This window comes from Ostrinia furnacalis, unplaced genomic scaffold, assembly GCF_004193835.3.
Source record: "Ostrinia furnacalis isolate ACB-3 unplaced genomic scaffold, ASM419383v2 OfSCF6054, whole genome shotgun sequence".
Taxonomy (NCBI): domain Eukaryota; kingdom Metazoa; phylum Arthropoda; class Insecta; order Lepidoptera; family Crambidae; genus Ostrinia; species Ostrinia furnacalis.
In genome coordinates this window covers 680,481-708,110 of record NW_021136293.1, presented here as the reverse complement: position 1 = coordinate 708,110, position 27,630 = coordinate 680,481, and the positions used below count along the sequence as shown (strand labels likewise).

The following is a 27,630-nucleotide window of genomic DNA, read 5'->3' as shown; positions in this document are numbered from 1 at the left end:
AAAATGTACATCACATGGATTGAAAATGAAAACGTTTCGAAAACGATTATTTGTTTGCCCAATTTGGCCACAAATGGAATGCTCGTGGAGCCTAATTAATCCCAATAAAGTTTTCAATTAACCGAACTTCACCTTGACGTAGACGGCTTTTAATTTTGTTAACAATTAATTAATTTTGAAGGCCCTTTTTGTTTGGAAATGGCAAGTTTGATTTTCCCATTTTGCCTAAAATGTAAATAATTTTATTGGTAATTGTTTCCTTATTTCTCCGGGGCACGTGTAAGAGAGGTAATTATTTTTGCTAAAATTATCCAGGGGTTAATATTAATCAATTCATTAAAATATATAACGTTTATGAAGCAATATTGCTTCCAAATTGTTTTAAAAAATCACACATTGTTCACGAATCCCTAATAATTAGACCAAATTATTATGAGAAGTGTGATTATTTCATTGAAACCGCCAATAAATTGACATACCTAGGTCCATTTTATGGCCTGTCAAAATATGAAATTGGGAAAAATCTTTGCAGCCTTATAACGTCATTCAACTCTGTAATCATTGATTTGAAAACAAAATAAACCATTCTTGAGAATTACGAGTTAATGATCAACATCTCGTTCTTTGAAATTTTTGAACAATTCCAAACTTGAATCTATCTTTTTTTATTCAATAATGGCTTTTTGCGGTTTACACATAGCCAGTGTCAAGTATGATGAATCCATCTTGAAAACAGTTTTCTTTCTTGAGTAGATGCAATGATGCATACTCAGCATCGTTGTTAGGTTGGCAGCCCTGCGGGGGGATGGGAGGCGCTATCTGCGATCATTAGCGCGGTGCAAGTAGCCCGATGAGCCGCGACTTTCCCGGTTACCACCTAAAATCTTACGCAGAAGTGAAATTTTACACTTTTCTAAACTAAATTATACAATAACTAGCTGTGCCAGACCCTGGCTGGCTGTGAAAAACCCTTATCGCGTATAAAAAAATTGTATACGTCCTATTCCTACTGAATTACACACAAAATTTCATGACAATCAGTCAAGCCATTTCCATTTCACAGCCATTTGTCTCAATACAACCTGTACAAACTTAAAGAGAGGATTTCCCCATCAAATTGTAAAATTTGATTTGGTTCAAATAAATAATGTTCAATAACAAACACGAGAATTCCATACTTAAGAGATATTAAATAAATTATAATATAGAATTGTAGACTTTTCCAGCTACCATCTAAAGTCTTGCGCAATAGTGAAAATGTTTACTGTTTAAAGTTATAAATTGTACTTATTACAACAATGATGGAACAGAACCGTACAATAAAACAGGCTGGTATAGGTATAGGTAAGTAATATATTTTTCCCAATTAAAATGGGAAACCTACATGATTAACATATCCATTAAGCCGTAATAAAACAATACTTTACGCAAACCATATTTGAGTTCCCCGCACTTTGAGAGTTGCCTAATTAAAACGCGAAATAGCCAATTAATAACTCATCAGTGTGACCGCCAGACGAATCCGTTTTTAATTATTCAGTAATGAATCATGCTGATGACAATCGATTTTGACGTGAGCATGGATCGGGCTTTCATTTGGTTTTGTGTTCGACGACAGTAAAAAAATGTAGATTTTGGTTTTATTTATTTATTTTATAGAAACCAACAGCGATACATTGAAAATGTTAGTTATAAGATTTAGACTGAGATTTAGTTATATTTTGAACAAATAAAGCAAATTGATTAGATTCTCATGTAGGTACTTAAGTAATGCTATACTGTACCTAACTAAACGTAAGTAGCAATATCCATAAACGGGACTTTAAGTTCAATCATGTACTAATGAACAATTTTAGTAGTCATCATAAATGAATTAAGTAGGTAATTTCATATCCTTAAACTTTGCAAAATTGTAGCCTCTGTCCTCCAAATCGGAATACTTAAAAAACCTCCTTTATCAAGTTCAAAGCAAATAATAAATTCAGACACTACCTACTTTTTTAATTTAATGGCTACTTAAAAAATCTAGATGTAGGTAGTAGGTACAATTTGTAATTTTTACATAAAAACAAAATCTAACGTTACCATGAAATTTCATATCATTTTTAGCATGTCTACACTTCCTCTTATCATTTTCTAACGAAGAACAAAATCTTCGTTCATCTCTTAAAAAGATGGAATACAAAACAATTGCTCACCGCAGGAGAGCCAGGTGTGAATGAAAAGGGTCAGTTCCAAGAGCCTTGAAGATTGCGTCGGCTAAGGGATTAGGAGACCAGTCAGACAGAACTTCAGTACCCTTCGACAGATCACAATGGACACTGCTTGTGTGGTCTGCTAATGAATGGACGACGAATGTTAAAACTACACAAAGGTACCTTTTTCATGGTAAAAGAAAGGACTCTACATTTTTTGCAGTCATTAGTACCTTTCACGTAAGTACTTATCTATGATTTTGATCGTTAGTCAAATCGTCTTTAAACGCGACAAAACTTACTAGGTAGGTTACATAGCTCGTTTCAATATAGCTACCAATCTTGGCATAATTTATATAGTTAGTGCAATATCTATTTCACAAAACATATAAAGCAGACCCAACTTTGAATGCCAGCCAAATAATAAAATTATAACACAATACTAAACTCACAATATCATATTACAAATCTGCTCCTTTCTTACATACTGTCAGTCATCCATACATCCGATATATCCCGCCCATCCCATTTGACTACAAATTAACAAATTATCAAACTACAATAACTCCTGAACAGCTGTGTTGAAACGTCAAAATTTGCCAAGCCCGCCACAATAGCCCTATCAATGACTACTTATTTTTTTTTTGGGCTGTACTGTGACTGCTTATAAACCGAGGATCGGGCAAAGGTGTCACATTACTCTGCCTATTGTAACCTCGGAGGTCTGTTTACAAACAAAATAAGGGCTTGTCATAATCTTTTTTCGGATGCGTCGTCACTATTTTTCGGTCTGGCAACTTTGGGCGGATTGTTTTTTTTGGGCGGCTTAGCGAAAGCGCGCAAAGGTATGTATTTCAACGCCTTTATGTTGGTTTATCCGCAGATCGCATAAAGGTGTTTCACGGAAAGGGAAGGTAAATGTCATCTTTTTTGTATTGGGTAATAGCAAGGGCTGATCTAAGAACAATTCGTGGTATCTTTTCGACGTTGACATTTTTGAAGGGGATCTACGTAAGCTCCCAGAGTTTTACTTTCAATAGTGTTTTTGAAATTGTGTTTTTATGAATATTGTTTACTTAACCAGTCAAAAGAGCCGACACTGATGCGCCTTGTTCTCACAGTGGAAGTTATATCGACTCTAATGAGAATATTAGCATATAGTGTAGGTTTAAGTCAATTTTAACAGTACCTAGCTTATTTAGATTCAGGTTAGTCAGTCAGTTATACAATTGGTTTCATACATTTTCTCTTATAGTTGTAACTTTTAATGAATTAATTACATGAAATGTTTACATTTACTTTGTTTTTCATTTATTTAAGCATTCTTTAAATTCTTATCTTTACTCAAAGGAAAATAAGACCCATAACATCAAAAGGAAAAACTTACCAAAATTCTCACCTACCTCAATCAGTTGAGCAGAAACTTTGCAAAACAAACAATACCTTACAACAATTACATTACGCGAAACCTCAAGCGTCAAATGCGCTGATCTTTGCCTTTTTTCCGAAGTGACAAACACAAAAACAACCCTATTCCCTTCGCTTCAGGTTCAAAATAAACGCTTGCTCTCAAAGAAAAAACTTTTTAAAAGGATCTCTGCCAATGTACTTGAAAAATGTCTGCATTTCATAAGCTCTCTTAAAGCTTACGCAACACAGTTCAAATCCCAATACCTTACATTTTACAAATAGCAAACGTGGCCAACATTGATCCCAATATGCAGTGAAATGCATACTGACCCATAATTCGTTCTCATAAAGACTGTATTCCTAGCTCAAGTACCTCACTGGCCGCAAATCCAAAATGGCCGCTAGTTAGAAGCGGCGAAGCGTGAACGCTTGCTCGTCGGAGGGGCCCGTGGGTTTATTTTTTCTGTAATCCTAACCCGGATTAGTGCGAAGCCAGTTTGATTGGCAGCCGTCGGCCGTCGGATGCAAGATTTTGCCCACGGCCTGGGGGATGCTGTTTTTGAAGCGTACGTGTTGCACGACTTAGAGATTGCAATCTATTTTCAAAGAACACATTGGGAGATGCGTCTTAGACATTGATATGCCGATGCTAGTTCGTAAGGGGTCCCTTTTAATGTTTTAAGGACCGTAATAAAGGACCTGTCATTATAGTTATTTCATATAGACTAGGAGACTAACAATGATATTGGTATGTATTACCTAAATAAAATGCTACGAACTTCATGATTGGCTTAGAAGTACAGTTGACTTCAGATTCGTCGACTTCAAACTAGCACGTAGGTACCTATTACACTTCATTTGATGTTCTGCTCATGCCATCTTGCGCTGCTTCTTCTCAGCACTGGCCCATTTATTTCCTCGATGCAGTGGTAGGATTTTATACTGGGACATGTTAAAGAGCTTTTTAAAAGCCTGTTTGCAAAATAGATGAATTTGAATTTGTCCCTTTACAAACTGTATCAGCAAAACCGCGTTAATTCATCGCCAATTCCTAAGCATTGCATTGGTATATCTGCATGATGGGATTCCATAAAGGGATTAAGTTTCCAATCACGGGGTTACGGAGATCGAGGCTGCGAGGTGGCAATCGAATTACCGCACTGTTAGAACTGGAAATTACAATTAAACTCGGTTAGGACATAAGGTGCAAAAATAACACTGAGTTTCTCATATTACTTCTTACAAGCAACTTAATTGATGCATGGGTCTTTTTTTATCGTACATATTTGAAATCACACGACATTGGTGTCCGACTCTAGTGACGCATTTGTACTCAATAAAATGTAGAGTCAATACCTAAGTGCTGATTTTTGTATACAACCCGATGTGCTGTTAGTTTACGAGCCTTTTATTTATCAATAGACTTAAGTATCTTCAGAAGTAGAGAGTACTTATCTAATTATTTTCAGACTACTAGACTGATGGCAGTCTATTATGATGTAATAAACCTGGGCCCTGGCAATGGTTTTAATTTTGTGTCTTGCCTGGATATTGAACACAGGTACATCCAGATCTAGGTACAATTCTCAAACCATTAGACCACATCGCTCAAGGTAAAGTTAAGGAAACAAAATGTCACAGTACAAATTCGGATTCTAACGGGATCTCTTCTAGAAGTCGAATGGTAAGTGACACTTACATATTTGCAATTAAAATATTACCCATTTCTTCAAACTTTCGGAATTTGAATTTCAATACTTAGTTTTGGCTACTGAAATCTGTAAAAATACTGAGTAAAGTCTTTTGTAAGAATTTTTTAATAGTCCATGCAAATAAATGAATTTTGACTTTGACTTTTACGAAAAATCCTGAGAACTCATCGCACTTCCAGAGTCGAAGCTATATTAGTCCAGTTTGAGAATCCGAGAGCAGTATTAACAGCACTAGCCTGGTCCACATGTCAAGTATTCGCGACCTTGCCTTAGCTGCGCGAGTTAGTCACGGCGCTCTCACGCGCACCCGTCTGGTAGCCTCGTCGGCGGGATTTAGCTCCTACGCACCAGGGCTGTCTCTCATCTCTTTAATTAATAGCCCCTAATATATCCTAACATCATTGGCGAAATAAAAGCATAGATAGAATAGAACAATCATAGACTTCGCTGACTCGAACATCTGGAAGGAATAGGGGAGGATCGTCCAATGAAGCAAGCGTACTTGGGACGACTAGGGGGGCCGTCGACCGTTGGTCATCCTAGATAGCACTGGGAAGACGAAGTCGCTGTGCGATCTCCACTCTAATTACTAACTAGCGAATAGTGGCTCAGAACAGACTGAAGAGGAGATTTTTATTTCCAAGACTCACTTTGGGTCATCTTCGTTTTTAACCAGTGCTTTGGCCTTCCGTATCCCGCAGAAGAACTGCCCCGGTCCGCTCGCCTTCATCCTTGCCGCCAGCAGGCCTAGTGCCACCAGAATTAGCAAAACTTGGCTCCTCAAGACTTAGTGACCACTTCGTTTTACTTCAAAATATTCCACTCAAATGTACATCAACTGAAAACCCTTCCCTTATATACCGCATCACTTCATTAATATTCAAATGTTGGCCTAAAATCCAGTGACGTCATTAAATGTCTACCATGATCATATGTGAATTTCTCACCTGAATAGATAATTCATGTTAACGAGGGCGCATTAATATCTTCCTACTCATTTACTAAAATAACTTATCCAAAGCCAAAAATTGGTATAAAAAGGGCAGGGTCTTACATTTTACCACATTACACATCAGCTCTCCAAGCTACATAACAACTGAATAATGAAGACCCAAATCTTCTTCGTTCTCGTCGTCGCCTGCTTCGTCTACGTGGCAGCGGACCCTCAGTTCTTCTGCGGAAGAAAGCTGGCGAATGCCCTGGCTGTTATGTGCCCGTACCAGGACTACCAGGGGACAAGCAAGAGGTCTGGCAGCACTCTTGAAGACTACGAGGGATTCGGCCTGTCCTGGTTGCTGAACCAAGCGTCGAAGGCCGAGGCTCTGACCACGAAGGCCAAGAGAGGAGGAATTGTATCCGAGTGCTGCGAGAAGCCTTGCTCTATTGATGAGCTGCTCACATATTGCTAATCGCCTGGAGTTGAGGAATCTTGTATGATATTTGAAATTTCTAAATTTTAATAAATAATAGCAAATTGTTTGGATCGTATCATTTCAACCCTGTTTAACTTTTTGTCTTCAACAGTCTTAACTGAAATGAAATTGGTGATTTTACTAAGTTTTTTTTAGTGAGCTTCTCATGGATGTCGCAAAAGGCGATTAGGATATTATAAATATGTGAACTTCGAACCTCCAAAATTTATCTTATTTAATAGATGACATTATTCTAATAAGAACGTAGATCTTCCAATAGGAATGGCTTCATCATCATCATCATATCAGCCACAGGACGTCCACTGCTGAACATAGGCCTCCCCCAATGCCTTCCACGTTGATCGATTGGTAGCGGCCTGCGTCCAGCGCTTCCCTGCCACCCTTACGATGTCGTCGGTCCACCTTGTAGGTGGACGTCCCACGCTGCGTTTTCCGGTACGCGGCCTCCATTCCAGAACCTTTCTGCCCCATCGGCCGTCAGTTCTGCGTACTATGTGCCCTGCCCATTGCCACTTCAGCTTGCTAATCCGTCGGGTTATGTCAGCGACTTTGGTTCGTTTACGGATCTCCTCATTTCTGATTCGATCTCGCAAAGAAACACCAAGCATAGCCCTCTCCATAGCACGCTGTGCAACTTTGAGCTTCTGTATAAGGCCTATAGTGAGAGGCCACGTTTCCGAGCCATAAGTTATCACTGGTAACACACATTGGTTATACACTCTAGTCTTCAGGCATTGAGGTAATTTGGACGAAAGGATGTTGCGTAGTTTCCCGAACGCTGCCCAGCCCAGCTGGATTCGACGATTGACCTCCTTCTCTGGAGGAATGGCTTAGGCTTTATAATTTTCTTTTAACCTCGTAAGCCCGGATGTGCCTCAGAAAGAACTGAAACTTTGTAGTCAGTAACGCCGAGACATTTTCGAAGGTAATTTCGAAGTATCGCCGGATGTGCCTTCAGAGGAACTTAAACTTTAGCGATAAATTTGAGTTCAAAAATTCGCGCCTATCGAAAAAAAAGAATGATAGTCTATGGCTTAAAGTATTCAAAATCAGGTATCCGAACTTATTAATATTAAAAAAACAAAATGTCACTGTCAAATTATCATTTTTCTTTGACAAGGTGGTTCGTCCGAGAAGACGTGATTTGCGATTAATTTTTTTTCTTCACGTAAACGTAGTTTAATTGCAAAACTGACCAGTATAATTTAAGTTAAAATACTGCTAAACAAGCAAAAAAATTCTTTTTCCCAATTTGAAGTGGTTTTGCAAGATTTTTTTTGGTTTGAAAATAATAGTTCTTTGCAAGAAACATTCGGTCTTGATGGTGAAAGTTTTATTTTTATATATTTTTTCTATTGAGATGGGATTGAGTATTGGACTTTTAAAATTATGATATGATTCAGAAAATTTACCATGAGAACGTTCTGATTTTTAGTTTAGTAAATATTATAATTAACATGAATATTCACTTTACTTCTTGTACATTCTAACCTATCATTAGTGTATGTTATAAAACCGATAGTTAAAAGTACTAAATATGAAACATTAAATAAAATTAAATCCGTTGTTCCTTTTCAGTTACATTTATTAATATCATTATTGTATCTTTATGTAGTATTAATTTATTAAGAAGGTTACATTTATGTTTTACTTTAAAGAATAAAATACAATTTATTTACTTTTCCTTTTTAAAGTCTGTAATACCGAATGTTCTTTTAAGAGAAAACATTTTTTTATTATTTATCACCTAAAATAAGCTCTATGCACTATTATAGGGCCCCTGAAAATATGAATGCAAAAGAAAATCTCTAACATAGAATTTTTTTTACTCGAAGTGCTCGGCGTTTACTACAAATTATTCGTTCTTCTGAAAGCACACAGTAGCGGCGTAAGGGGGGGGCGGTGGGGGCGGTCCGCCCCGGGTGCCAAGCATCAGGGGGTGACACAAGTCGCGCAGATTAGTACTCACTGGCACATTTGCATGACAAATCTGCGGTCTATGTCATGATGCGGGGGGGTGGGGGAATGCGATTGTCTTCGAATCGGTAGGTAACCCCAAAATCCTAGGGGGTACCAGGGGGCCAGGGGGTGCCTTAGGACTTATTACGGGGGGAGGGGGGGGTGATCGCCCCGGGTGCCAACCCATGCTACGCCGCCACTGAAAGCACATTCGGCGATACTTAGAAGTCGACAAAATTTACTCTTCGGTCTTACGAGGTTAAGTGACACTGATTTGGCTTTTGATAGAAATTAAACAAAGTTTAGATAGTAAGAAATGCCTGACAAAAGCTCTTGGCCTGCACCTCTATAAACATATTATAGACTTGTCCAATTACAAAATTTGATCACCCATGGATAAGAAGTCCACTTTGATCACCTAACTAGGTCTTCGATAGTCTAGACTAGAGTACTCTCTACATCCCATTTTTTGTTATTTATTTCAATATCAATATAAATGAAGCTTTTTCTGTAATATATTCTGCACAACCCTGCCGCTAACTGTGGCTGTCTCACAGTGACAATTCATTCAGACTACCTGCGCGCGCGCCTAATCCGCGTGACACATGAAACGAGTACAGAGATCTGTTTTATTTGCCTTCAACTCAATGTTACCTTTCTTGCCTATTACATTTATACAACTCAGAGATTTTAAATAGGTACTTACACAAATGAAATTTCGTGCGGAAAATGTCCATAACATAGGAATATAATAATTTAATTCTTGTGTCTCCCCCAATACTTTCATGTTGATCGATTGGTAGCGACATGCGTCCAGCGATTCCCTGCTACCTTTATGATGTCGTCGGTCCACCTTGTGGGTGGACGTCCTCCTCCCCCAATGCTTTCCATGTTGATCGATTGGTAGCGACCTGCGTTCAGCGCTTCCCTGCTACCTTTATGATGTCGTCGGTCCATCTTGTGGGTGGACGTCCCGGTACGCGGCGGTAATAAACAATAACTAAATAAGATATGAATTGTGTCAAATAAATTAACAGTGGTAAAATCATAGTCTCTCTTTTCTGGTGAGCTTGTAAATGAAACATAAACATACCTTCAATTGGCCAGCGCTGCAGCGCATGGCGCCCAACTATGTATTATGTGCTACAGGGTCATTTCAATCGCCAGTGGTGCCAACTATTAAGTATAAAAAAGATAGCCCTAACGAAAATAAATAAAACAGATGACTTCTACACGCCTTACTCTATGACGCGTATACCGAAGCTGGCCCATTTGAAACATTTATTGGTATGTATTGATCTGTGAGTGGATCAGTTAAACAAATCCCCGCCTGATGTCTGCCACAATACGTGTCGGATTGTGCTTCTTTCTCACGGCGATAACATATTGATGTATTGACTGCTTGCAAAGGAACCTCTTTTGTTTAATTTGTGAAAAAGGCTTTATAATAATACTTAGTACCTAAAGGTTTTATTGACCACAAAATGGGTAACATATCCTTTTTTTTATGTGACAGGAGGTAAACGAGCAGACGGATCACCTGATGGTAAGTGATTACCATCGCCCATAGACACCAGCAGACCCAGGAGCGTTACAAGTGCGTTGCCGGCCTTTAAGGTGAAGATACGCTCTCTTCTTGAAAGCTTGCAGGTGGTATCCATCCGGAAACACCGCAGACGACAGTCCATTCCACAGTACGGGGCAGCATTTCATGCAGACTCTGTAGTATTCTAGTCATAGATTATGTTCTGGATTGGTCTAAATCGAGTTTTGAACTTCCTTCTGCGTGTAAGCAACTAAATTGCAGTCTTGGTGTATAGTTAAATTCTGTTCAGGCTTGGTATACCTATACTGAAAAAAAATGCTGTAGGTAGAACTCAGATCTTCTATGTATTAAATTGACGTACTTTTAGAAACTGTAAAAACGAGACTAGATTTTGTAGGGCACAAGCCGATGACGTCACTATTTGCCAACGCAATTGACAAACGTTTTCCAATTAAAAATCTTAATAGGTACAGTTGATTTAAAAGTTTTCAAGACCAGAACGAACTGTATTTTTATGAAAATTGTTCTTTGGAGTTATTGGTGAATGGTGTCAAAGACCTAATTTTGTACCTTTATAAACTTGAAATAAAGTTTATTAAAGCAAAGGTTTCCATCCACTTTCCACCCCATTCACGATCCCTGGAGTCAAGCTACCTCAACAATGGGCTAAACCATGAATGAACTATGAAAGACCGGAAGTTTAACAATGGCGTTTCGTATAAAAATACAAAATTAGTGCAGTGATCAAAACTCTGGTGAGCAGATTAGAGCATGCTCGAAATGGACAATGATGCTGGTGGAAATATACGCACTGGGCGGGAGAAACGCTGCGTTTAACTAGCGTTTCCTTTCTATGATTGAAAAGTGACAACATTCTCACCCAATTAGCTATAGTAAAATAAGTGTAGCTCATAAGTCGTCGTCGTCGTTTCAGCCAAATGACGTCCACTGCTGGACAAAGGCCTCCCCCAAGGTTTTCCATAATGAACGGTCCTGCGCTGCCCGCATCCAGGCTCTTCAGCTCATAAGTAATTATTAATTAAAACTCACAAATGAAAACTCACACGAGTTTTGCAATTTAATCCACTTAATTGATATGGCATACTTACATAACCTGTACCAGATTACATGCTAGTAAAAGTACAATAACTGACGTGCAGTTATAGGCTTAGGCCATTGGGGGTTAACTGTAGTAGTATTGAAGTAATCCTTCCACATATCTTCAAACTTGTAGGAAAATATTCAAACCAGTCAAAAAACGCAGCGATTACTCCGCACAGTGCGTACTAAAGATGCCAATCTGCATCGGACGCATCATATCGGCTTATATGTTCCGTCGTCACATAATCGCGTTTTTGTATTTAAATTCAGCCTATTTGAATACAATGTCCTGCTACCGAGATCGATCTGATGATGGGATGGGCAAGCCTTTAGCGTCAAATGATTTGCCATGGGATTCCATACCTTATTGCTTAAAAATTAGGTCAGAAATCACATGGCAAGTAGGCCTTTAGGAAATGCAAAAAAGCAACTTTTCACACCATTGACGCTGGTGATTGTTCTCTTAAGTCAACAATGAGCTTGGGAAATAAAAATAGTGCATCGTTTGATGTGACAGGACCAAAGGTTTTTGGATTATGACGGATTGGGCATATTCCCGAAATATGTCATTTATCATAATTTCTAACATAGTTGGTAAAAAATGTAACCTCAATATTATGGAGGATGCAGTCTGCAATTCAGTAGGTTGTTAAATCTGACGTAGAGTACCGATTCGATTTGTTTTATTACTACCTTTGACAACGTAAATACTGTTATCTGTATTTTGGAAAGCTTTCTTTCTTCCTTGACCCGGCTGGGAATCAAAATCAAAAAATCAAAATNAAAGCTTCGAAAGAAATCGAACCCAGGAGCCGGACTCTTTAACCACTAATCCACGGGGCGTCTCAGTTCCAACGGTAGCCTTTCGAAGCGAGCGGCTACCGTCTGTGACGCCGCGACAGAGCAACAAATATATGTTGTATGCAAATGTATAAAATTCTAGGGAACGTCACTCGAATGCAGCGACACTGTCGCGGCGTTAGTGACGCGGTGTTGATGGCACTAGACCTAAGCTAAAGACGCTGCGTCTATGACGCTTAGTTCGAAAGGCTACCTTAATATTGAAAGACAAGCAAAGAAAGATCATCGCAATACTAGTTTAATGTCACGAATCCGTCTTGGAAATGAGACAGGACTAGTTCAGGGAAAAAGTAATTTGCAAACGGCAGCGACGTAGCATTAAAAATCAATTGCACTGTTTTTGCGGACCACACAAGAGGCTATCGCACATCTAGGTCTAAACTGACACAACTTAAAATTATACAATTTCTAGAACTGATGACGTTGCTATTTTCGATATTTAAGTCTTAATTGCACAAACACTATATGAAAAGACTGTACTTTCATTCCGTTCATGATAAAAGAAAACGTGAGCACCTACTTACATTGCTGTAAGAATCAGATACCTACCTAATTAGAATTTCATTAGAAATAAGCATTTTGTGTAAATACAGCAACTGAATTAAGTGCACATGTGCACCAAAAACATAGAGAATTTAAAAAACTATGTATGATTTTCAGAAAAAACGACCTTAGCTTGGACTTAATGTTATTAGATTGAAAGTTGTATTTTCTGAGTTGTCCCAATATCTAACTAGGTGTGCGGTGCAGGCAAGTTCTGTCTAGATAGTCGCAGGCGCAGGGTGACGTTGATGGGTGTGCAATGTGCATACGAGGGGCTTGCAACAGTCGCAAGATTGACTTGACGTTTGTGAGAAAAAAGAAATAAGACTGAATTATGATTCACTGTTTGCACTTAAAGTTAGACCTTTATTAAAACCCTTGAAGCTTAGTGAAAACTTCCAATTATCTACTTAAATTATTTTGTGGTCTTATAATATGTGTACCTAACTACCTACCTAAATAATTATAAACTCCCACACGATTAAATTAACGACGACTGTGGAAATTCTTGGGGGAGGGAGGACTTTGTCCAGCTGTGGACGTCCATTTTTGGCTGAAACGATGACGAATTCGAATAAGTTTTCTATTCTTTTTCTTAAATAAACAAACTATCAAAGAAATTTTATTTACGTATCTTTTGTTTATTGTGACTCTTTTCATCTATTTTACTTTAAAAACAAACCCTCAAGCGCCACATGCTGTTCGCTAGCGTAAAAAAGTATCAAGACTGTTTATCAACACAAAATTTACTTAATAATTCCGATGTCATTCACCCCGACCTCAAAAAATGGGACAAAAACTATCGAAATACACTTAAAGCGACCACACCAGGGTGTTCCGAACGCAAAAAAATAATTTGAATTTTGAATTCAGTAGCGCAGGTGCTGGCTGACATTTTACTTTTTTCGAATCGAGGTGTCACAGATCTTTATCGGGCGACGGATTTAACGATCTCGTAACTCGCGTCCGTGTCAACTTATGGTTTTTTGTTTTGTCCTTTTTTCACGTCAAAGCCGTCACGTCGAATTACGTAAATCCCTTTAGCCTGGGAACTGATCCTTGGGTCTTGAGTTTGAGACGTGGTCTTTCGAGAATAATAATAATTTTGTTTTCGTTTTATCCTCCTACCGTTCACTTTGACGTAATACAGGGTGAAGGACACTGGCGAAAACATAAAACGATTAATTCTAATTTCAAATAGGTAATTACAGTTTCTGTATGGGAAATATGTCAAAATGTCAATTTTATTGTACAGATGATATGCGATGGTTGAAAGATTGACTATCAAATTCAATCGCTTTTTATTTGAAACAATTTTAGTGCAGTCAAGAGCACTACAATTCTGACTTTACAATTTTAATTGATTGATTTGAACACATTTCTGTACGGAATGAGACTTTCTGTGACAGACCCTATTTAACGAGGGAAGAAGAAATAAAATGATAAAACTTTTTCCATGTCTCTATTCTATCAAAATCGCTAGCCAAAACCATAATATGATGGATGCCGCTACCCGTAATTTTAATTAAACTTTTATTCATACGTATGTACTTAATTTCGGAATCTTTCCATCTTCCCATTAACTACTTTAACCCTTCACAACCAAGACAATAATTATAAACTCTAAACATGTCCAAATCGATTCGCGATGACACAATTTGTCACGAGGGGGCGTTGTATTAAATGCGCCTTTTGTCAACTGACACTTGTAGGGTTCCGCGGGTAGATGTTAAATTGCTTGTTTACGTGGACAAATGTTCGAGCTGCCCGTCTGCCGTGATTAATTTATGCATTATAGAATTTGACTATGGGATTTATACGGCACATCGAGTTATACAATGTGGCATTTTAACTAGTTGTAATAGGGGTTATTTTTGCAAGAAAAATGTGTGGGACGATGTTCTGTTTAATGTCCATAGACTAATTAATTTTTAGGCCCACACTTAGACTTACTTAAAACAGCTAAAAAGTACCTACTTAATGCTAAGTCAAGCATTCGGATTCATTTGCTCTACCTAAATCGCTTCTTAAAGGTCTTTAAATAACCTAGTCATTTTCATTTACAAATAATGTATTTGTTTACCAAAACTAAAAAGTTCACAATGCTTTGCGTTACTCACATCTTTCCATTGCTCGACAGATTTCAAAGCAAACAAATAACACTATAAAAGTGTAAGTGGAAATTTATGACATAACGCAATTCATTGGGGTCCAAACGGCCCCCGCCCTAGCCGCGACCGGGCGCATCTGGGCATCAAACGCGCGTTTATAAAGTCGCCAGTGCAACTGGTGCCCGCGAGAGGGGTCCCGATTAGGGCATGGATACCGGTATACCGGTATACCGAAATACCGGTATACCGGTCAAAATTTTCGGTATTTTGATACCGGTATTTAAGGGGAAAATACCGGTATTTCGGTTTTTCGAAAAAAGTGATCTAATTTTACAAGATCGGCAGTTTTTCAACTAATGGAAAGTCATTGATAGGTTTTATACCATCTCTTTTTATTTTTATACTTATTTTTAATATTGCACGAGCATCTTAATAAGCACGAAAATGTACGTATTAATTAATGACCCTCTCTACGTCCAATGGCTCGTCACCACACGGGTCCCAAATCTTGAAAAGGGCCGTCTTAACCAGCGTATCCCTGTCAAGCCACACGAGTTTGATTTGCCTATCCTTGTTCCCAGCCGATCCTTAACTACGGTTGCTGAAACTCTTCCCAGCACTCTCTTGAACGACTCTGTGTTATCTACTATGGCTGCTCCTCTTCCTTGCACCCTACTGCACGACTGCGTTGCCTAGTCGTATACCTGGTCCAAGGTTCGACGCCATGAAATCAACTTTGTACGCGTGAAAATAGTTTGAATACTATCTCCCGTGCTTGCAACATTTTTCTTTACTGCTTCGCCCCTATTAGACGTAGCGTGATCGTATAATATCCTATAGCCTTCCTCAATTTACGAGCTATCCCACACAAAAATAATTATTTAAATCAAACTAGTAGTTCCTGAGATTAGTGCATTCAAACAAACAAACTCTTCAGCGTTTGAATTTCGTCTTATTCAATGCAGGATTAAATGCCCTTCACCTGCCATGAAGATCAATTTTCTATACTGCAAGTCCTTTATTTATACGGTATAACCATAAAACCGGAAAAATGCCCATTTCGGGGGGCCCCACCACACCTCCGTCGAAGTCGAAAACTTAGGATAGTCTTAATGAGCAACAAATGAAGCTATTAAAACAAAACCTTTAGGAATTATTTCCGATTTGATTAATTTTCACGTCTTATTCTACTGGCCTATTAATAACTTTTCGCAAACGAGACTTACTAATCGTTCTTGGAAACATTTAAACAGTAAATAGCAGTATCTCAAGAAATACCGAAAAAATACCGAAATTTCGGTATACCGGTAATTGAAATTTCAATACCGGTATCAATACCGGTATAAAACTTATTCCGGTATTCCATGCCCTAGTCCCGATATCTTTAAAGCGCACAAAAAGATAGATAGGTCTACAATTTCAAGAGATTCATCTCAGTAATAATCCATTTTACTTGGCTTATTTTGCAATAGAGAAAGAGAAATGTTTTTTTTTTTCAATTCAAAACATTTTTCGATTGTTTTTCTCGCATTTAAATGAAGAGAACATGAAATTTTGTTATTGGTCAGTGATAATTTAGAAATAAAAACAATTATTGTATTGTAATTCCACTAGTACTATAATATACATGGAAATTGCTTTGACATAAAAAATTGCCAATTTCAATTTTAAAAGGGAGCTAACCCTTCGTACTCGCGTTGTCGGTCTAAAAGACCGGACCCATCAAAGCTGTTGGTGTTAAAAAGACACCCCCATTGTGGCACAATGTATGGCTTCTTAACCCTAAGCTAAACACAATTTGGAAGCCCGAATTGTATTTATAATGGTTTTTTGTTGTCAATTGTATTGTTGTCAATTTTTGTACGTTTGGTATCAAATTGGCCCCTGATTGATCCTATTTCAATTCAAGGTTTCACTTGAAAGGAGGCTTTTGATGGATTCATATTTCAAGCGAAAATTGTACTAAAAAAGAAATTGGTATCTATCTAGTTATCGAATCTTTTACTCATCGTCTCGTCGAAAGTTTTCATAATGCCTATTTATTAAAAAATACTAAGATGCGATGATGAAAATCCCGTCAAAAAAATGTCGAAGCGATATGAAATGATTTGAAAATAAGATTTTTCTTTGTCTTTTTTAAAGTTTGTCGCTTGATATTTCAACAGCTACGAAAAAATCGTTTACCTTCGCTAGAATTATTTTGAGATTCAAGTAGATGCATAGATGTTTTTAGCAGCTGAAAAAAACAAACGGAACATGTAAAAAAATAAGCAAAGAAAAATGCAAAAATAGCAGCTCTACATTCCACTATCAAACTTTTTCGCGCGCAAAGGAATCCATTTAGGCTAATCTATTTACAATTACCACACATGGGTGCCAACATAACGCGCGTAATCCACAGATTCAAAACGTATCGATATCGCAACAGTTGTTCGACGCATTCGGACCTAACCGCCCTCCAGGGTGTGATCAGATGGAAGACTCGCCGTATGGCGGTTGTGGCGAGTTTGCGATTAATTTCAACAGTCTGTCAGATGGATTGTTTTCGAGAGCTCTCGTTGTAATTTATCTTCGTTTTCGGTATGAATTGTTTTTTTTTGCGAGCGAAATACTGGAGGCTGTTATTGAATAAACGTTTTCTTATGATAACTAATTTAGGATTCAGAACCATTCGATTGTATTGTGTCAGTCTCATATAATTCTATTATAGTATCGTAGTTACGTTAATTGAGTTACGCAAGTATGGTAAAATTTTTGGGCTGCGTGCGAAATGTTATGGATTGAAATTACAATGCTTAGCAGAGTGTTTCATGAAATCTTCGTGTTTTTACTAAGTTTTAAATACTCGTAGCACAAATTAACGAATTATCACACTATTTAGCAGTTGTGTTGAAGCTATCTATTGTCTAGATATTGTCAATCATTTCAATCGCAACAAACAGAACTTTATACAATAGAGCAAACCGCTATGGTTTTCTAAATTTAAAATTTCGCACCCGATACACCCTCGCGATTGGTTGATAGATAACGCCTGTGGAGGGCGCTATTGTTGCAGAATCTGGCAGTATCGTGATAACGGCGGAAGGGTGCGGACGTCTGCAGCGCGCATAGATAAGCGGTAATGCGCGCGTCGAATGCCGAGAGGGTTTAAATTGACTTTACGATGCTGTAAATTGAGAAAGAGCCGTTCAAATTTGAATAATCCCGTCTATTTTCATTGAACAATCTCAATAGTCGATGTCCTTTTTATGCCTTGAGCTTTTTCATTATGCAACGCAAACAAAGTTACGAATATTTTATAAAATCCCTACTAATTTATAAATGCGTAACTTTTTCTTTTACGCCACAAGTTAGGCTTTCACGCCTAAACCACTTTTAGATGAAATTTGTTAATAAGATATTATGATTCCCGAGAAAGAAATAGGATAGTACATATTTACAGTTTTTGCTAACGAACGCGCACGATAAAGTTTTTCTGTGACAAAAAAAATCTCGCAACGAATTCGCGGGCAAGTTAAAAAAAAAAGAATCTTCAATCGTAAAAACAAGAATCTGAAGAAGAAGTTTAACCCACTTAAGCTCTGCATTAGTCATCTCGATTATCACAATAAATAAAACATAGTCACTTGCGACTCACTGTAAAACACAAAATAATACACAGCATAAACGTCTATCAAACGCTATTCTATTTTAGTTTGACGTTAAAATGAAGCGTTAATTTACCAACCTCGACCGTCAAGTGAAACTTGATTAACATAGTGGACACTGGAAACTAATAACATTTTTCAAATGAAAAAACAAGCGCCACAGAGCGCAGCTCATTTATATCCTCTGTCTACTGTCAATCACGAGTATGTAACCCATGAAGCTACAGATAAAAATGGAGGCCACACTCCGAATACCTACTTGAAGCACAAACTAAGTATCACTATCTCGCTCTCTGTGGGCAGACTCGCTCTTTCTAAACAAACAAAAAATATAAAATTGCTCAAATTCAATGAAACCAATGTAAAATCTTTATTTCTTGACATAGGTATCATTAAAAATGATAAGTGTAATTAGTGGTAAAACGTTTTAGGAAGAAATTACTGTAAAAAATGTGAAAAATGTTTACAATGATCCAATGTCGGAAATCACGAAATAAACACTTACGCGTGGAATCTTATGTCACTTCCAGGACACCACGTACTACCGCAACCACGCACTACAAAATTTTGCACCAATTCTTGTGATAAAACAATGATTATTTCCTGTAAACAATCTCAAACGAAATTAACTGCTTAATAAACAAAATAGTAAACAACCGCCATGATGGGCCGGATTGGGCCGATGTTGCCACATGGTACCGATTACCCAGGAATTGGGATTGTAATTCCCTGATTCGCCAACACATTAAGCCTAAATGGCCGACAATTTTGTGATTTTTTATTTAACTAGGTAATCTTAGTTTCAAATATTAATTATTTATTTGTTTAACTTCTGATTTGGTTAGTGAATTGGCTATTTCGAAGAATTTACAAGGAGATTTAAATCAGAAGATAGCAATACTACAGTTCACACTAAAAAGAGAGGTAGGGCCGCAGAGAGCGAGATAGATATAAGTAGGTATTTGACTCAAGTTTTTGTTCCAAATTTGCCCTCCATTTTTATCTTTAGCTTCATGATGTAACCGAATTGATTGATTGATTGATCGATCATCGTTCATTCTCGTTCATTCACCGGCTCTAGGCTTGTGACCTTATCGATTTGGTTACAGAAACGATTTGTTTGGGAACGTTTCTTGATTAGAAGTATATAGGTGCGCTACCGTTGAGGGTTTCATTTTTACTCATCTTCAAAGGAAGTTGCTGGAAGCTAAAATTATGTCAAATCACAATATTCTTCTGTCTACTTCTTCGTAGTTTCTAGAAGTTGCCATAACTATCTCAAAAAAGTAAAGTTATTGATACCGTGGTCGAAAGAAAGCCACTGGATGCAGGCCGTTATTAACCGGTCAATATAGAAATCATTCGGGAAGGCCTATAAGTTCAACAGTGGACGTCCTGTGGCTGAAATGATGATGATGATGATGATAACTGAATTTATCGTTATAGACCAAGTTGACTGTAGTCCTAATGATACTAATATACCATCTAGAAGTGAAGAATAGAATACGTATACGAATTACCAAATAAATTTAAATTAGCTAGTGGCTCGGTCGGTAATAACTGCACATGCACCCAAAGCTACGTCTAAACAATAACACTTACTTGTAATGGGCATCATCAAACTCCCCATAAACGCAAACTAATCACATTTTTCTCCAAACTGCATTGGTGGCACGCATTTACAACTCATTACGTTGGTAATATTGTAGGTAATGCCAACCTAACTAAGGAGCAGGGGTGCCACCCTAAACCATTAATCTAGGACATTAAAAACCGGCCATTAGCAAAGGAATTGCCCTAAAATGCCTCAAACATGTGTCGGCCGGCGACCTGTCATCGGGGCTGTTCGAACAATGGCAGAAATTATATTTTTTGTAGCTCTACACGACAGACGCGCGCCGCGGGGCGCCGCCACGCCCCCCCTTGTTGCCGATTTGTTTTGTACACTCGCTATTCATTTATAGATGAGATTTTGCAGACTGGCAACCTCTTTGAGTTGTATTTTTTTAATATGGAACTTGGATGCTGTTTAAAAAGTATTATTTGTTTTATGTGCACAACAGGGTAACCTATATTCAGGATCGCTACTTCTAGTTAGGCACTAAAGTAGAGATATGTAGCACACCTTTCCATTGGTGTATGGCCCATTAGGCATTGCCAAACTATAAACCAAGCCATGTATGATCACAAATAAAACCAAAAATAAAGCTTAGATTTGTGTAATAGCTGCGTCAGTTTTTTGTATTAGCTCAATCAAAAAGTTGACAGTGTTAAAAAACAAAATATTTTCAAAATTTTTAATTAAATGCAAATCAACAATAAAAAATTTGCCAATAAGATGTACCCTCTCTATTAACTTACTGAAATAAACTTTGTTTGGCCTAGCCCTTCTGTACTGCCTATTTGCTCTTTGCCCCGGTTCTAACTAGGCGTACTTAGAATGCGCAGGGCTGCAGTTCAAGGGTTCATAATTAGCCGCTTTGCCCTGGTACGCGGTCATTTAGCGTTAGTAATAACAGTGCGGTTAAAATGGGTGCTAATTTGTGTTCGAATATTTGCTTTTAGTACATTTATTAAAAGTACGGCCACAGTATGCGGTAAAGAGGAGTTTGGCACGGTCATTAGGTTATTTGAGTTCAATTTTGTAAATAAGTTTTAAGTGTTACAACTAGACCAATAACTCGTAACGCCTTGTTATTTTTAAGATTACTGTTGCAACTGATCAAATTTTATCTGCGTGATTGAGGGCGGCCTTTGTCCAGCAGTGGACATCAATTGGCTAAAACAAACGAATGATCAATGCTGACTTAAGAAAGTTGCATTATTATGTTAATTTCACACATTTTTTTGATAGAGTTTATAAATATTCGATTATGCGAGTATAATAAATTGGTAGAGTCATGATGACTTCTATAACACCTTCTGCCTGATCGTCTCTTACCATCAGGTAAGATACAGGCCAAAAGCTTCCTCTTTGTGGATAAAAAAAAGTAAGGACTATAGGGCCAAGCAAACTACCTACTAAAAGATGCCACCAAGATATATTTGTAAAAGCACGTTTCACAAAAATATAGAGTTTAGCCGACTTCAGCCAATAGATCATTCTGCTAACAACTGCTATAAGTTTGAACAACGAAATCAGCTCCAAAAAATAAATTACTTGTGTTGTATAGATAATACACGAGAGATTATTTCGAAAATATTTAGACATGTGTACAAAATCATACAACGCGATTATCCATTCTCTGGCCATCAATAACGGGGCACCATATGGGACTTTCGCTGACACAGGCTTACAGCAGGACCCTTGAGGGATGTACTGGTTAAATTAAATGGTTTTTTCTGCGTCGGTGGTTGAACATTGGTTGTTGCGGTAAATGTTTTTTTTTTAAGTTTTGAGTTTTTGACCCAGTCAGACTCCAGAAACGCTACAACTCAATCAACATAGCATAGTGCTTGGAAATGAAAAGAATGTGAAGTAATGAAATCTGAAATACTACAAACTTAATGCCGTACCTAGTAAAGTCTATGTCAATTGTCGACATGATTTTGTTTTATGACTAGTATTCCTATACTAGGTACTTAGATAGAATTTTAACATAAACTTTTATTATACCACCGAGAGTCGAGCTCGAGACCTATTTTAACATTTCGCCAGAGAGATTCATTATAACATTTTTCCCCTATGTAATTACCTGTTTTTATTTAGACTAGAATAGACTTTTATATAAATTTTAATATGTAATAGGTACCTATGTAAGTTACTGCTTATCATTATGTTGAAGACTCAGTAAGCCTAGGCGCAGACCACCGATTTTTAGTTGGCCGATAATTGAGTCGGGCTGTTAACCAGTATGGAGATGTATGAAAGTGCGCACATTACACCGATTTGGTATCGGCCGATTCTTCATACTTATTAGAATCGAGCCCAACTATCGGCCAACTAAAAATCGGTGGTCTGCGCCTAGGCTAAAAGTCAACTGGCATCATTAATAAAATACATATAAAACCGTTTTACAAAACTGTTCTACATTTTTATTTCAAAATATGTACAAGTACATCAAACAATGTTAGAAACACAAACTTCACCATATGCATTTTTAAACCATTCATTTACCCAGCAGGACACTCGCAAACTAAAGTGCCAAACTGCACCCTCGAGCATACCCTGGGGCCCAAACACTGTCGAGTACACTCGAGCAGAGAAGTGACGTCTGCCGATTAATTTTTATAATGCTCTTCAACGTAAGCACTTTGAAACGGTTTTGTATGGATTAAAGTACAAGTGGGTTAACTCGATTACTTGAGAAGTGTGTAACAGTTGTGCTGAGAAGTTTTGGATCAGAACTTTTTTAGAAAAGCATCCCGTATTGACTTTTTTCTAAAGTAAATAGATAATATAACTATTTTATAGAAATTTTTCATTGTAGTTAGTTAGTAAATTGTATTGTCATAATTTGATCAAAGCGAAAACTATTGTAAAAATTTTCGACTAAATAATACTCGCTGAAATGTTTATTCAACAATAAACATTGTACCTACCTACCTGCAACTTCGCTTTCATTAACTCCTGTCGCAATCTTTATTGCACATTCCCCGATTTCTGATATGTTTAGGAGACTTTTAAGCGAGATTTGCACATGTAACCGACTTTAACAATAGGAGGAGGTTCAATTCGGTAAGTTTTTTAAGTGCCTACCTTAAAGTTAAAGGTGTTTACTTTTCTAAACTAAAAATAAATCATAAATCGATCAGTCCTCTGTCGTCATTCGAAATCCTCATAATCCCAACATTATTTACAGACTCGTCGCGCCCCGCGACCCCGTCAATATTTAACCTATCATATCAGAATTTGCTATTCAAATCCTCAGCAAATATCTGCCCTAGCAGATCTACCGTAGGGAGGACCCAAACTCCGAATCGATACTTTTTGCATAATAAATCAGCTTGTATAAAAATGTAAACAAGAAGTTTGTAAAACAAAATTGGGAAAATTTTTCAATTCGTACATGTAGGTACTTTATACTTAAATTCAAAAGTAAGATGTGTTGATCTGGTTCGGTTTGACCAGCTGAAGAACTTTATACTACACTCTCTGAAGGTTTTGGTCAAATATAGGGTACCTAATAAGTCTTGTTCTTGTGCATTATTTTGTGTAGGTAATAAAAAAATATGCGAATGGGTACATATTGTATAGGTGCTATAATATTTAAGTAGATATTAATTATGTTCATTAGCTATGCTTAAATAGTTTTTGAACTTTTATTTTGGATTTTAGGCTATCAAACAACAGTAAGGACATTTAATTAATTTATTCTTTTAATCAAAAGCTTCAACCAGAATATGCAAACATTTCATATAGAATTACTTTTCAACCATTTCATAAAATTTTAATGCAAACCAAACGTACATCCAAGCTGAAATTAAAAGCAAGGCAAGCAGAACGTGACACAATATCATACAGGTACAGTCGGATACAAAAACATTTTAAATTTTAAAATATTTATTTACCTTCATAGTCTGATTAATTTAATATTTTCTTTTTCTTTTTTATCCCTTTCTTTAATATTGATGTGCACAATAAATTACTATTACATAACTACTTTCCTTCCCCAACTGCATGCCATTCTCTCGCATGCAGTTGTACAAGTTTGAAAATAATGACTATTATAGAATGGAAAACTGAATGCTGTTTTATAGTAGCTATTACTGAACCTGATTCGCTTTTAATTATATTTATTTATTTATTTAAACTTTAATGCCAAAATAAATTTGTACATAAGGCAAACTTAATGCACTAAAGCATTCTCTTCCAGTTTACCTTTGGGTTGAGCAGAAAAGAAATTTGTTTGGCGGTACTTCTAGTGCAGGAAAGAAAAACAAAAATTATACCAGGAAATTATATTTATTTGACATCTACCTATCCTCCTTTCTTTTCAACAAGGGTAAAACGGCGTCCATCAGACTTTAGGAATTGCATAGACGTTCCTAAAACGGGTCCTATTTTGTATTTCTGGGACTGACTATACTGCTTCGTACTAGTGGGCGCAAACGGACCGCTCCAATCATACTTAGATTATCCTAATATCGTTTTCGCAAGTACCTACCCGTTGGATACAAGTACTAAGAGAAATGGAGGTGGCATATCTGTTCTAATAATAATCTGTCAATAAGTAGGTTATTAGTTTTGGAACAGTGACACAACATACATAATTTCCACCGAAACACGTTAATATCTGCAGTGTACGAATGGATGTTTAACAAACATTCTCAAAACTGAGGTAAATCAAGCTATCTTTACGGCGATGCGTGCTGGCTAAACTAGCTACATGAATGTGGCCATACAAAATAATTATTATTGATCCTTCAAGCCGGATTTAGCCCAGATTCGCCAATCAATGCTTGGTGACATCATTACAGAAAAAATGAAAGGCATTTTTACTTACCAATTGTTGGTCTCCTCTACATCTTCCAAGCTCCAGGGCTCCAGGGATCGCCCTCCATGAATACGTGATCAGGTGGCGACCGTCACTCGGCGCTCCGGCGCGGCGGCGCGGGAAATACCTCATTTATATGCGAGGGTCAACTGTTTAATATTTGCGAAAATCTACCCACAATCATCGGAGAGCTTTGTTTTAATATAAATAAGTAGGGATTACTTTGGATCTAGTTAAAAAAATCTTTCCTAATTCATCTTGTTATCATCGGAAAATAATGTTGTGTTCATTAATTTATCATAGCACTTAAAGAAAACAAAAGCATTAGCTAAATACAAATATGAATTCACAAATTCAGTCAACAAAACCTTATTATAATAACCTAATACTCTCGATTTGCATAAACTGATTATTGTACAAAAGCAAATTGGTACTTCCAACAAAACCCGCAATAACTAGCAAATCACTTTTACTTAATCCCCGACTTTATTACAACAATTCGACCACCCCCGGGAGAGGACAAAGCTAATAATTAGATGGCAACGTTTTTGGCAGATTTCACCAAAAACCACGCTTGCACAAAGGAAACTCGATACTGATGTCAAAAAATCACTATAATTTCGTCATCCGCCACGCCCCGGACCAGAAAACTCAATCAGGGCGTTGGGGCTTATATTTCTGTTTCCGATACGTTATACTATAGCATTTGAGTACAGATTATCCAATCAGTTAAGATAAAGGACACGGTTTTTTAAAGATCGCCATTTTGGTTATGTCTTTACCGCCAAAAGTTGACAGTTGGAGTTTGAGGTGTGGGTTTTGGCGGGAAAGTTGAGTTTGGGTTGGCATAGAGTATGCGAATAGCTTTTTTTTTTTAGAAATAGTCTCGGCATCGGGTTGTCGTGTGCAGGCGAGTCGCGTGGCGGGCGCGTGGTCGAGATTAGGACGGCATTCACGTCGCGAGCACAAAGCGTGGGGTTCGTGGGCGAAACGTCAATTGTGTGCGGATTGGGGGAGGAAATTCGCTAAGTTTGGTTGGATTTAAAATATAAATGCGAACACTAGAACTTCTATTTGCATATCCCACGAGCATTGTCGTTTTAAAGTAATTGAAGAAATTAATTTGTACGACACCGATATCAAAACAGGTTTTTATTAAATAAAAGTAAGTTACACCAAATAGTTTAAAATTGACGTAACTAAAGCAGTAATTTGTGTTGGACCAAACATAAAGTACTTTTAGCTGGTAAAAGGCACGTTTTGTCATTGAAGCCACCGTGAACGTAGAGTCACCTGATTCCGTAAAATTTTAGTTTCACGGCGATCGGTCTCAGTCAAATCTCAATCGATTAAAACCTACCGAAAATCTTATACCTATCAAACGGTCAATTCATTTAACCTGTCGTCTAGAGCTAGCCTTAAGTCATCGCTATGAAGGAAAAAAGCTAGCGGGCGCGGATAAGATATCGTAAGTGCCTCAATAAGTAGAAAGAATGCCTGAATTATTATATTATTTTAACATAATTTTTACTACAATTTATTGTTACTTATTTTCCGCAAATAAAATTTTGATTTGATTTGAAAATTTTCAACACCTGCTACCTACCTACATATTTATAAATGGAAGGCGTAGGAATATTGAAAATTTTGTGGCCTTTGTTTTAAATTAGTAACACATTTAAAAAGTTGTCGAATAAATAATTAAAGAGCACCCGTCGCACGCGGGTGTAAACAGAAGCGACATAGTTGGGGCAAACACGGCGGGTAAATAAATCAGGGACATCGCGCCGCGGCGATGTCCCCGGAGACAGGGCACAGAGGGACGAAGATGTAGATGTGGTAATTTGCAGCAGGCTTTATAACTCCAATTAGATGTGCTTCTTTTAGTATTGCTATATAGCTATATTCCAGGGGTGGCCAACCGGTCGATCGTGGCAAGGCAAAAAATACTACATGATTGTCTAGGTACTAAACTAAGCTGTTTCATTTAAGATTTCAAGAAGTATATAAGTGGTAGATCACCCAGGGTTTGGTTAATAAACAGTAGATCTTTTGTCTAATCAAGTTGGCCACCCCTGCTATATTCTATCTACATCTAGGTCTAGCATCTAGGCCCTAGATTATATGGTATGCCACTCCTTCAGATGGGGTGAGCCGTGAAGACGATCTGCCCATCTTCTAAAACTTAGTAGGTACTCTTGTGAAAAATTTCGCGTGTTCGTTGTACTTATACGGCGATACTACCTTTAGTGCATCCTACTTATAATGTCACTGCCGTATTTGGCATAAGCTTTGCTTCAACACTTGAACACTTGTTATGTTATGCCTACTATGGTAGTAATGGCAGCTATAAAATTGTCTAGAAATTGTTTCATGATTGTTTTTGTTAGGTATTTCACTGATATTGCCGCATACGATTTGACGATGCATTTATGGCTTCATGGTCCAAGGTCTCTCGGGGACAACGCATATTGCACTCATTTCATTATGTACATACGATTACAACGATCTGGGGACACTTCGTATGTGTACAGATGTCCCCATATTTGAGTTTTGGAGTGCGGTGACAATTGTTCAAAATCTGACCCTAATAACAGAGACTGTCGCCTGGAGGAAGATATAAGTAGATTAGTTTTTTTTTTCATAATAACAACTACACGTACCTACCTACCAAA

The 27,630-nt window shown here is 37.5% G+C and overlaps 1 protein-coding gene across 1 annotated transcript; it reads left to right on the top strand.

Annotated features, from left to right (window-relative positions):
- Positions 1 to 6,401: 6,401 nt before the first annotated feature.
- LOC114361879 (bombyxin A-3 homolog) lies at positions 6,402 to 6,739 on the top strand. Its single transcript, XM_028317091.1, has one exon. It carries the CDS (start codon positions 6,421 to 6,423, stop codon positions 6,724 to 6,726), a length of 306 nt encoding a protein of 101 aa, XP_028172892.1. The 5' UTR covers positions 6,402 to 6,420; the 3' UTR covers positions 6,727 to 6,739.
- Positions 6,740 to 27,630: the final 20,891 nt, after the last annotated feature.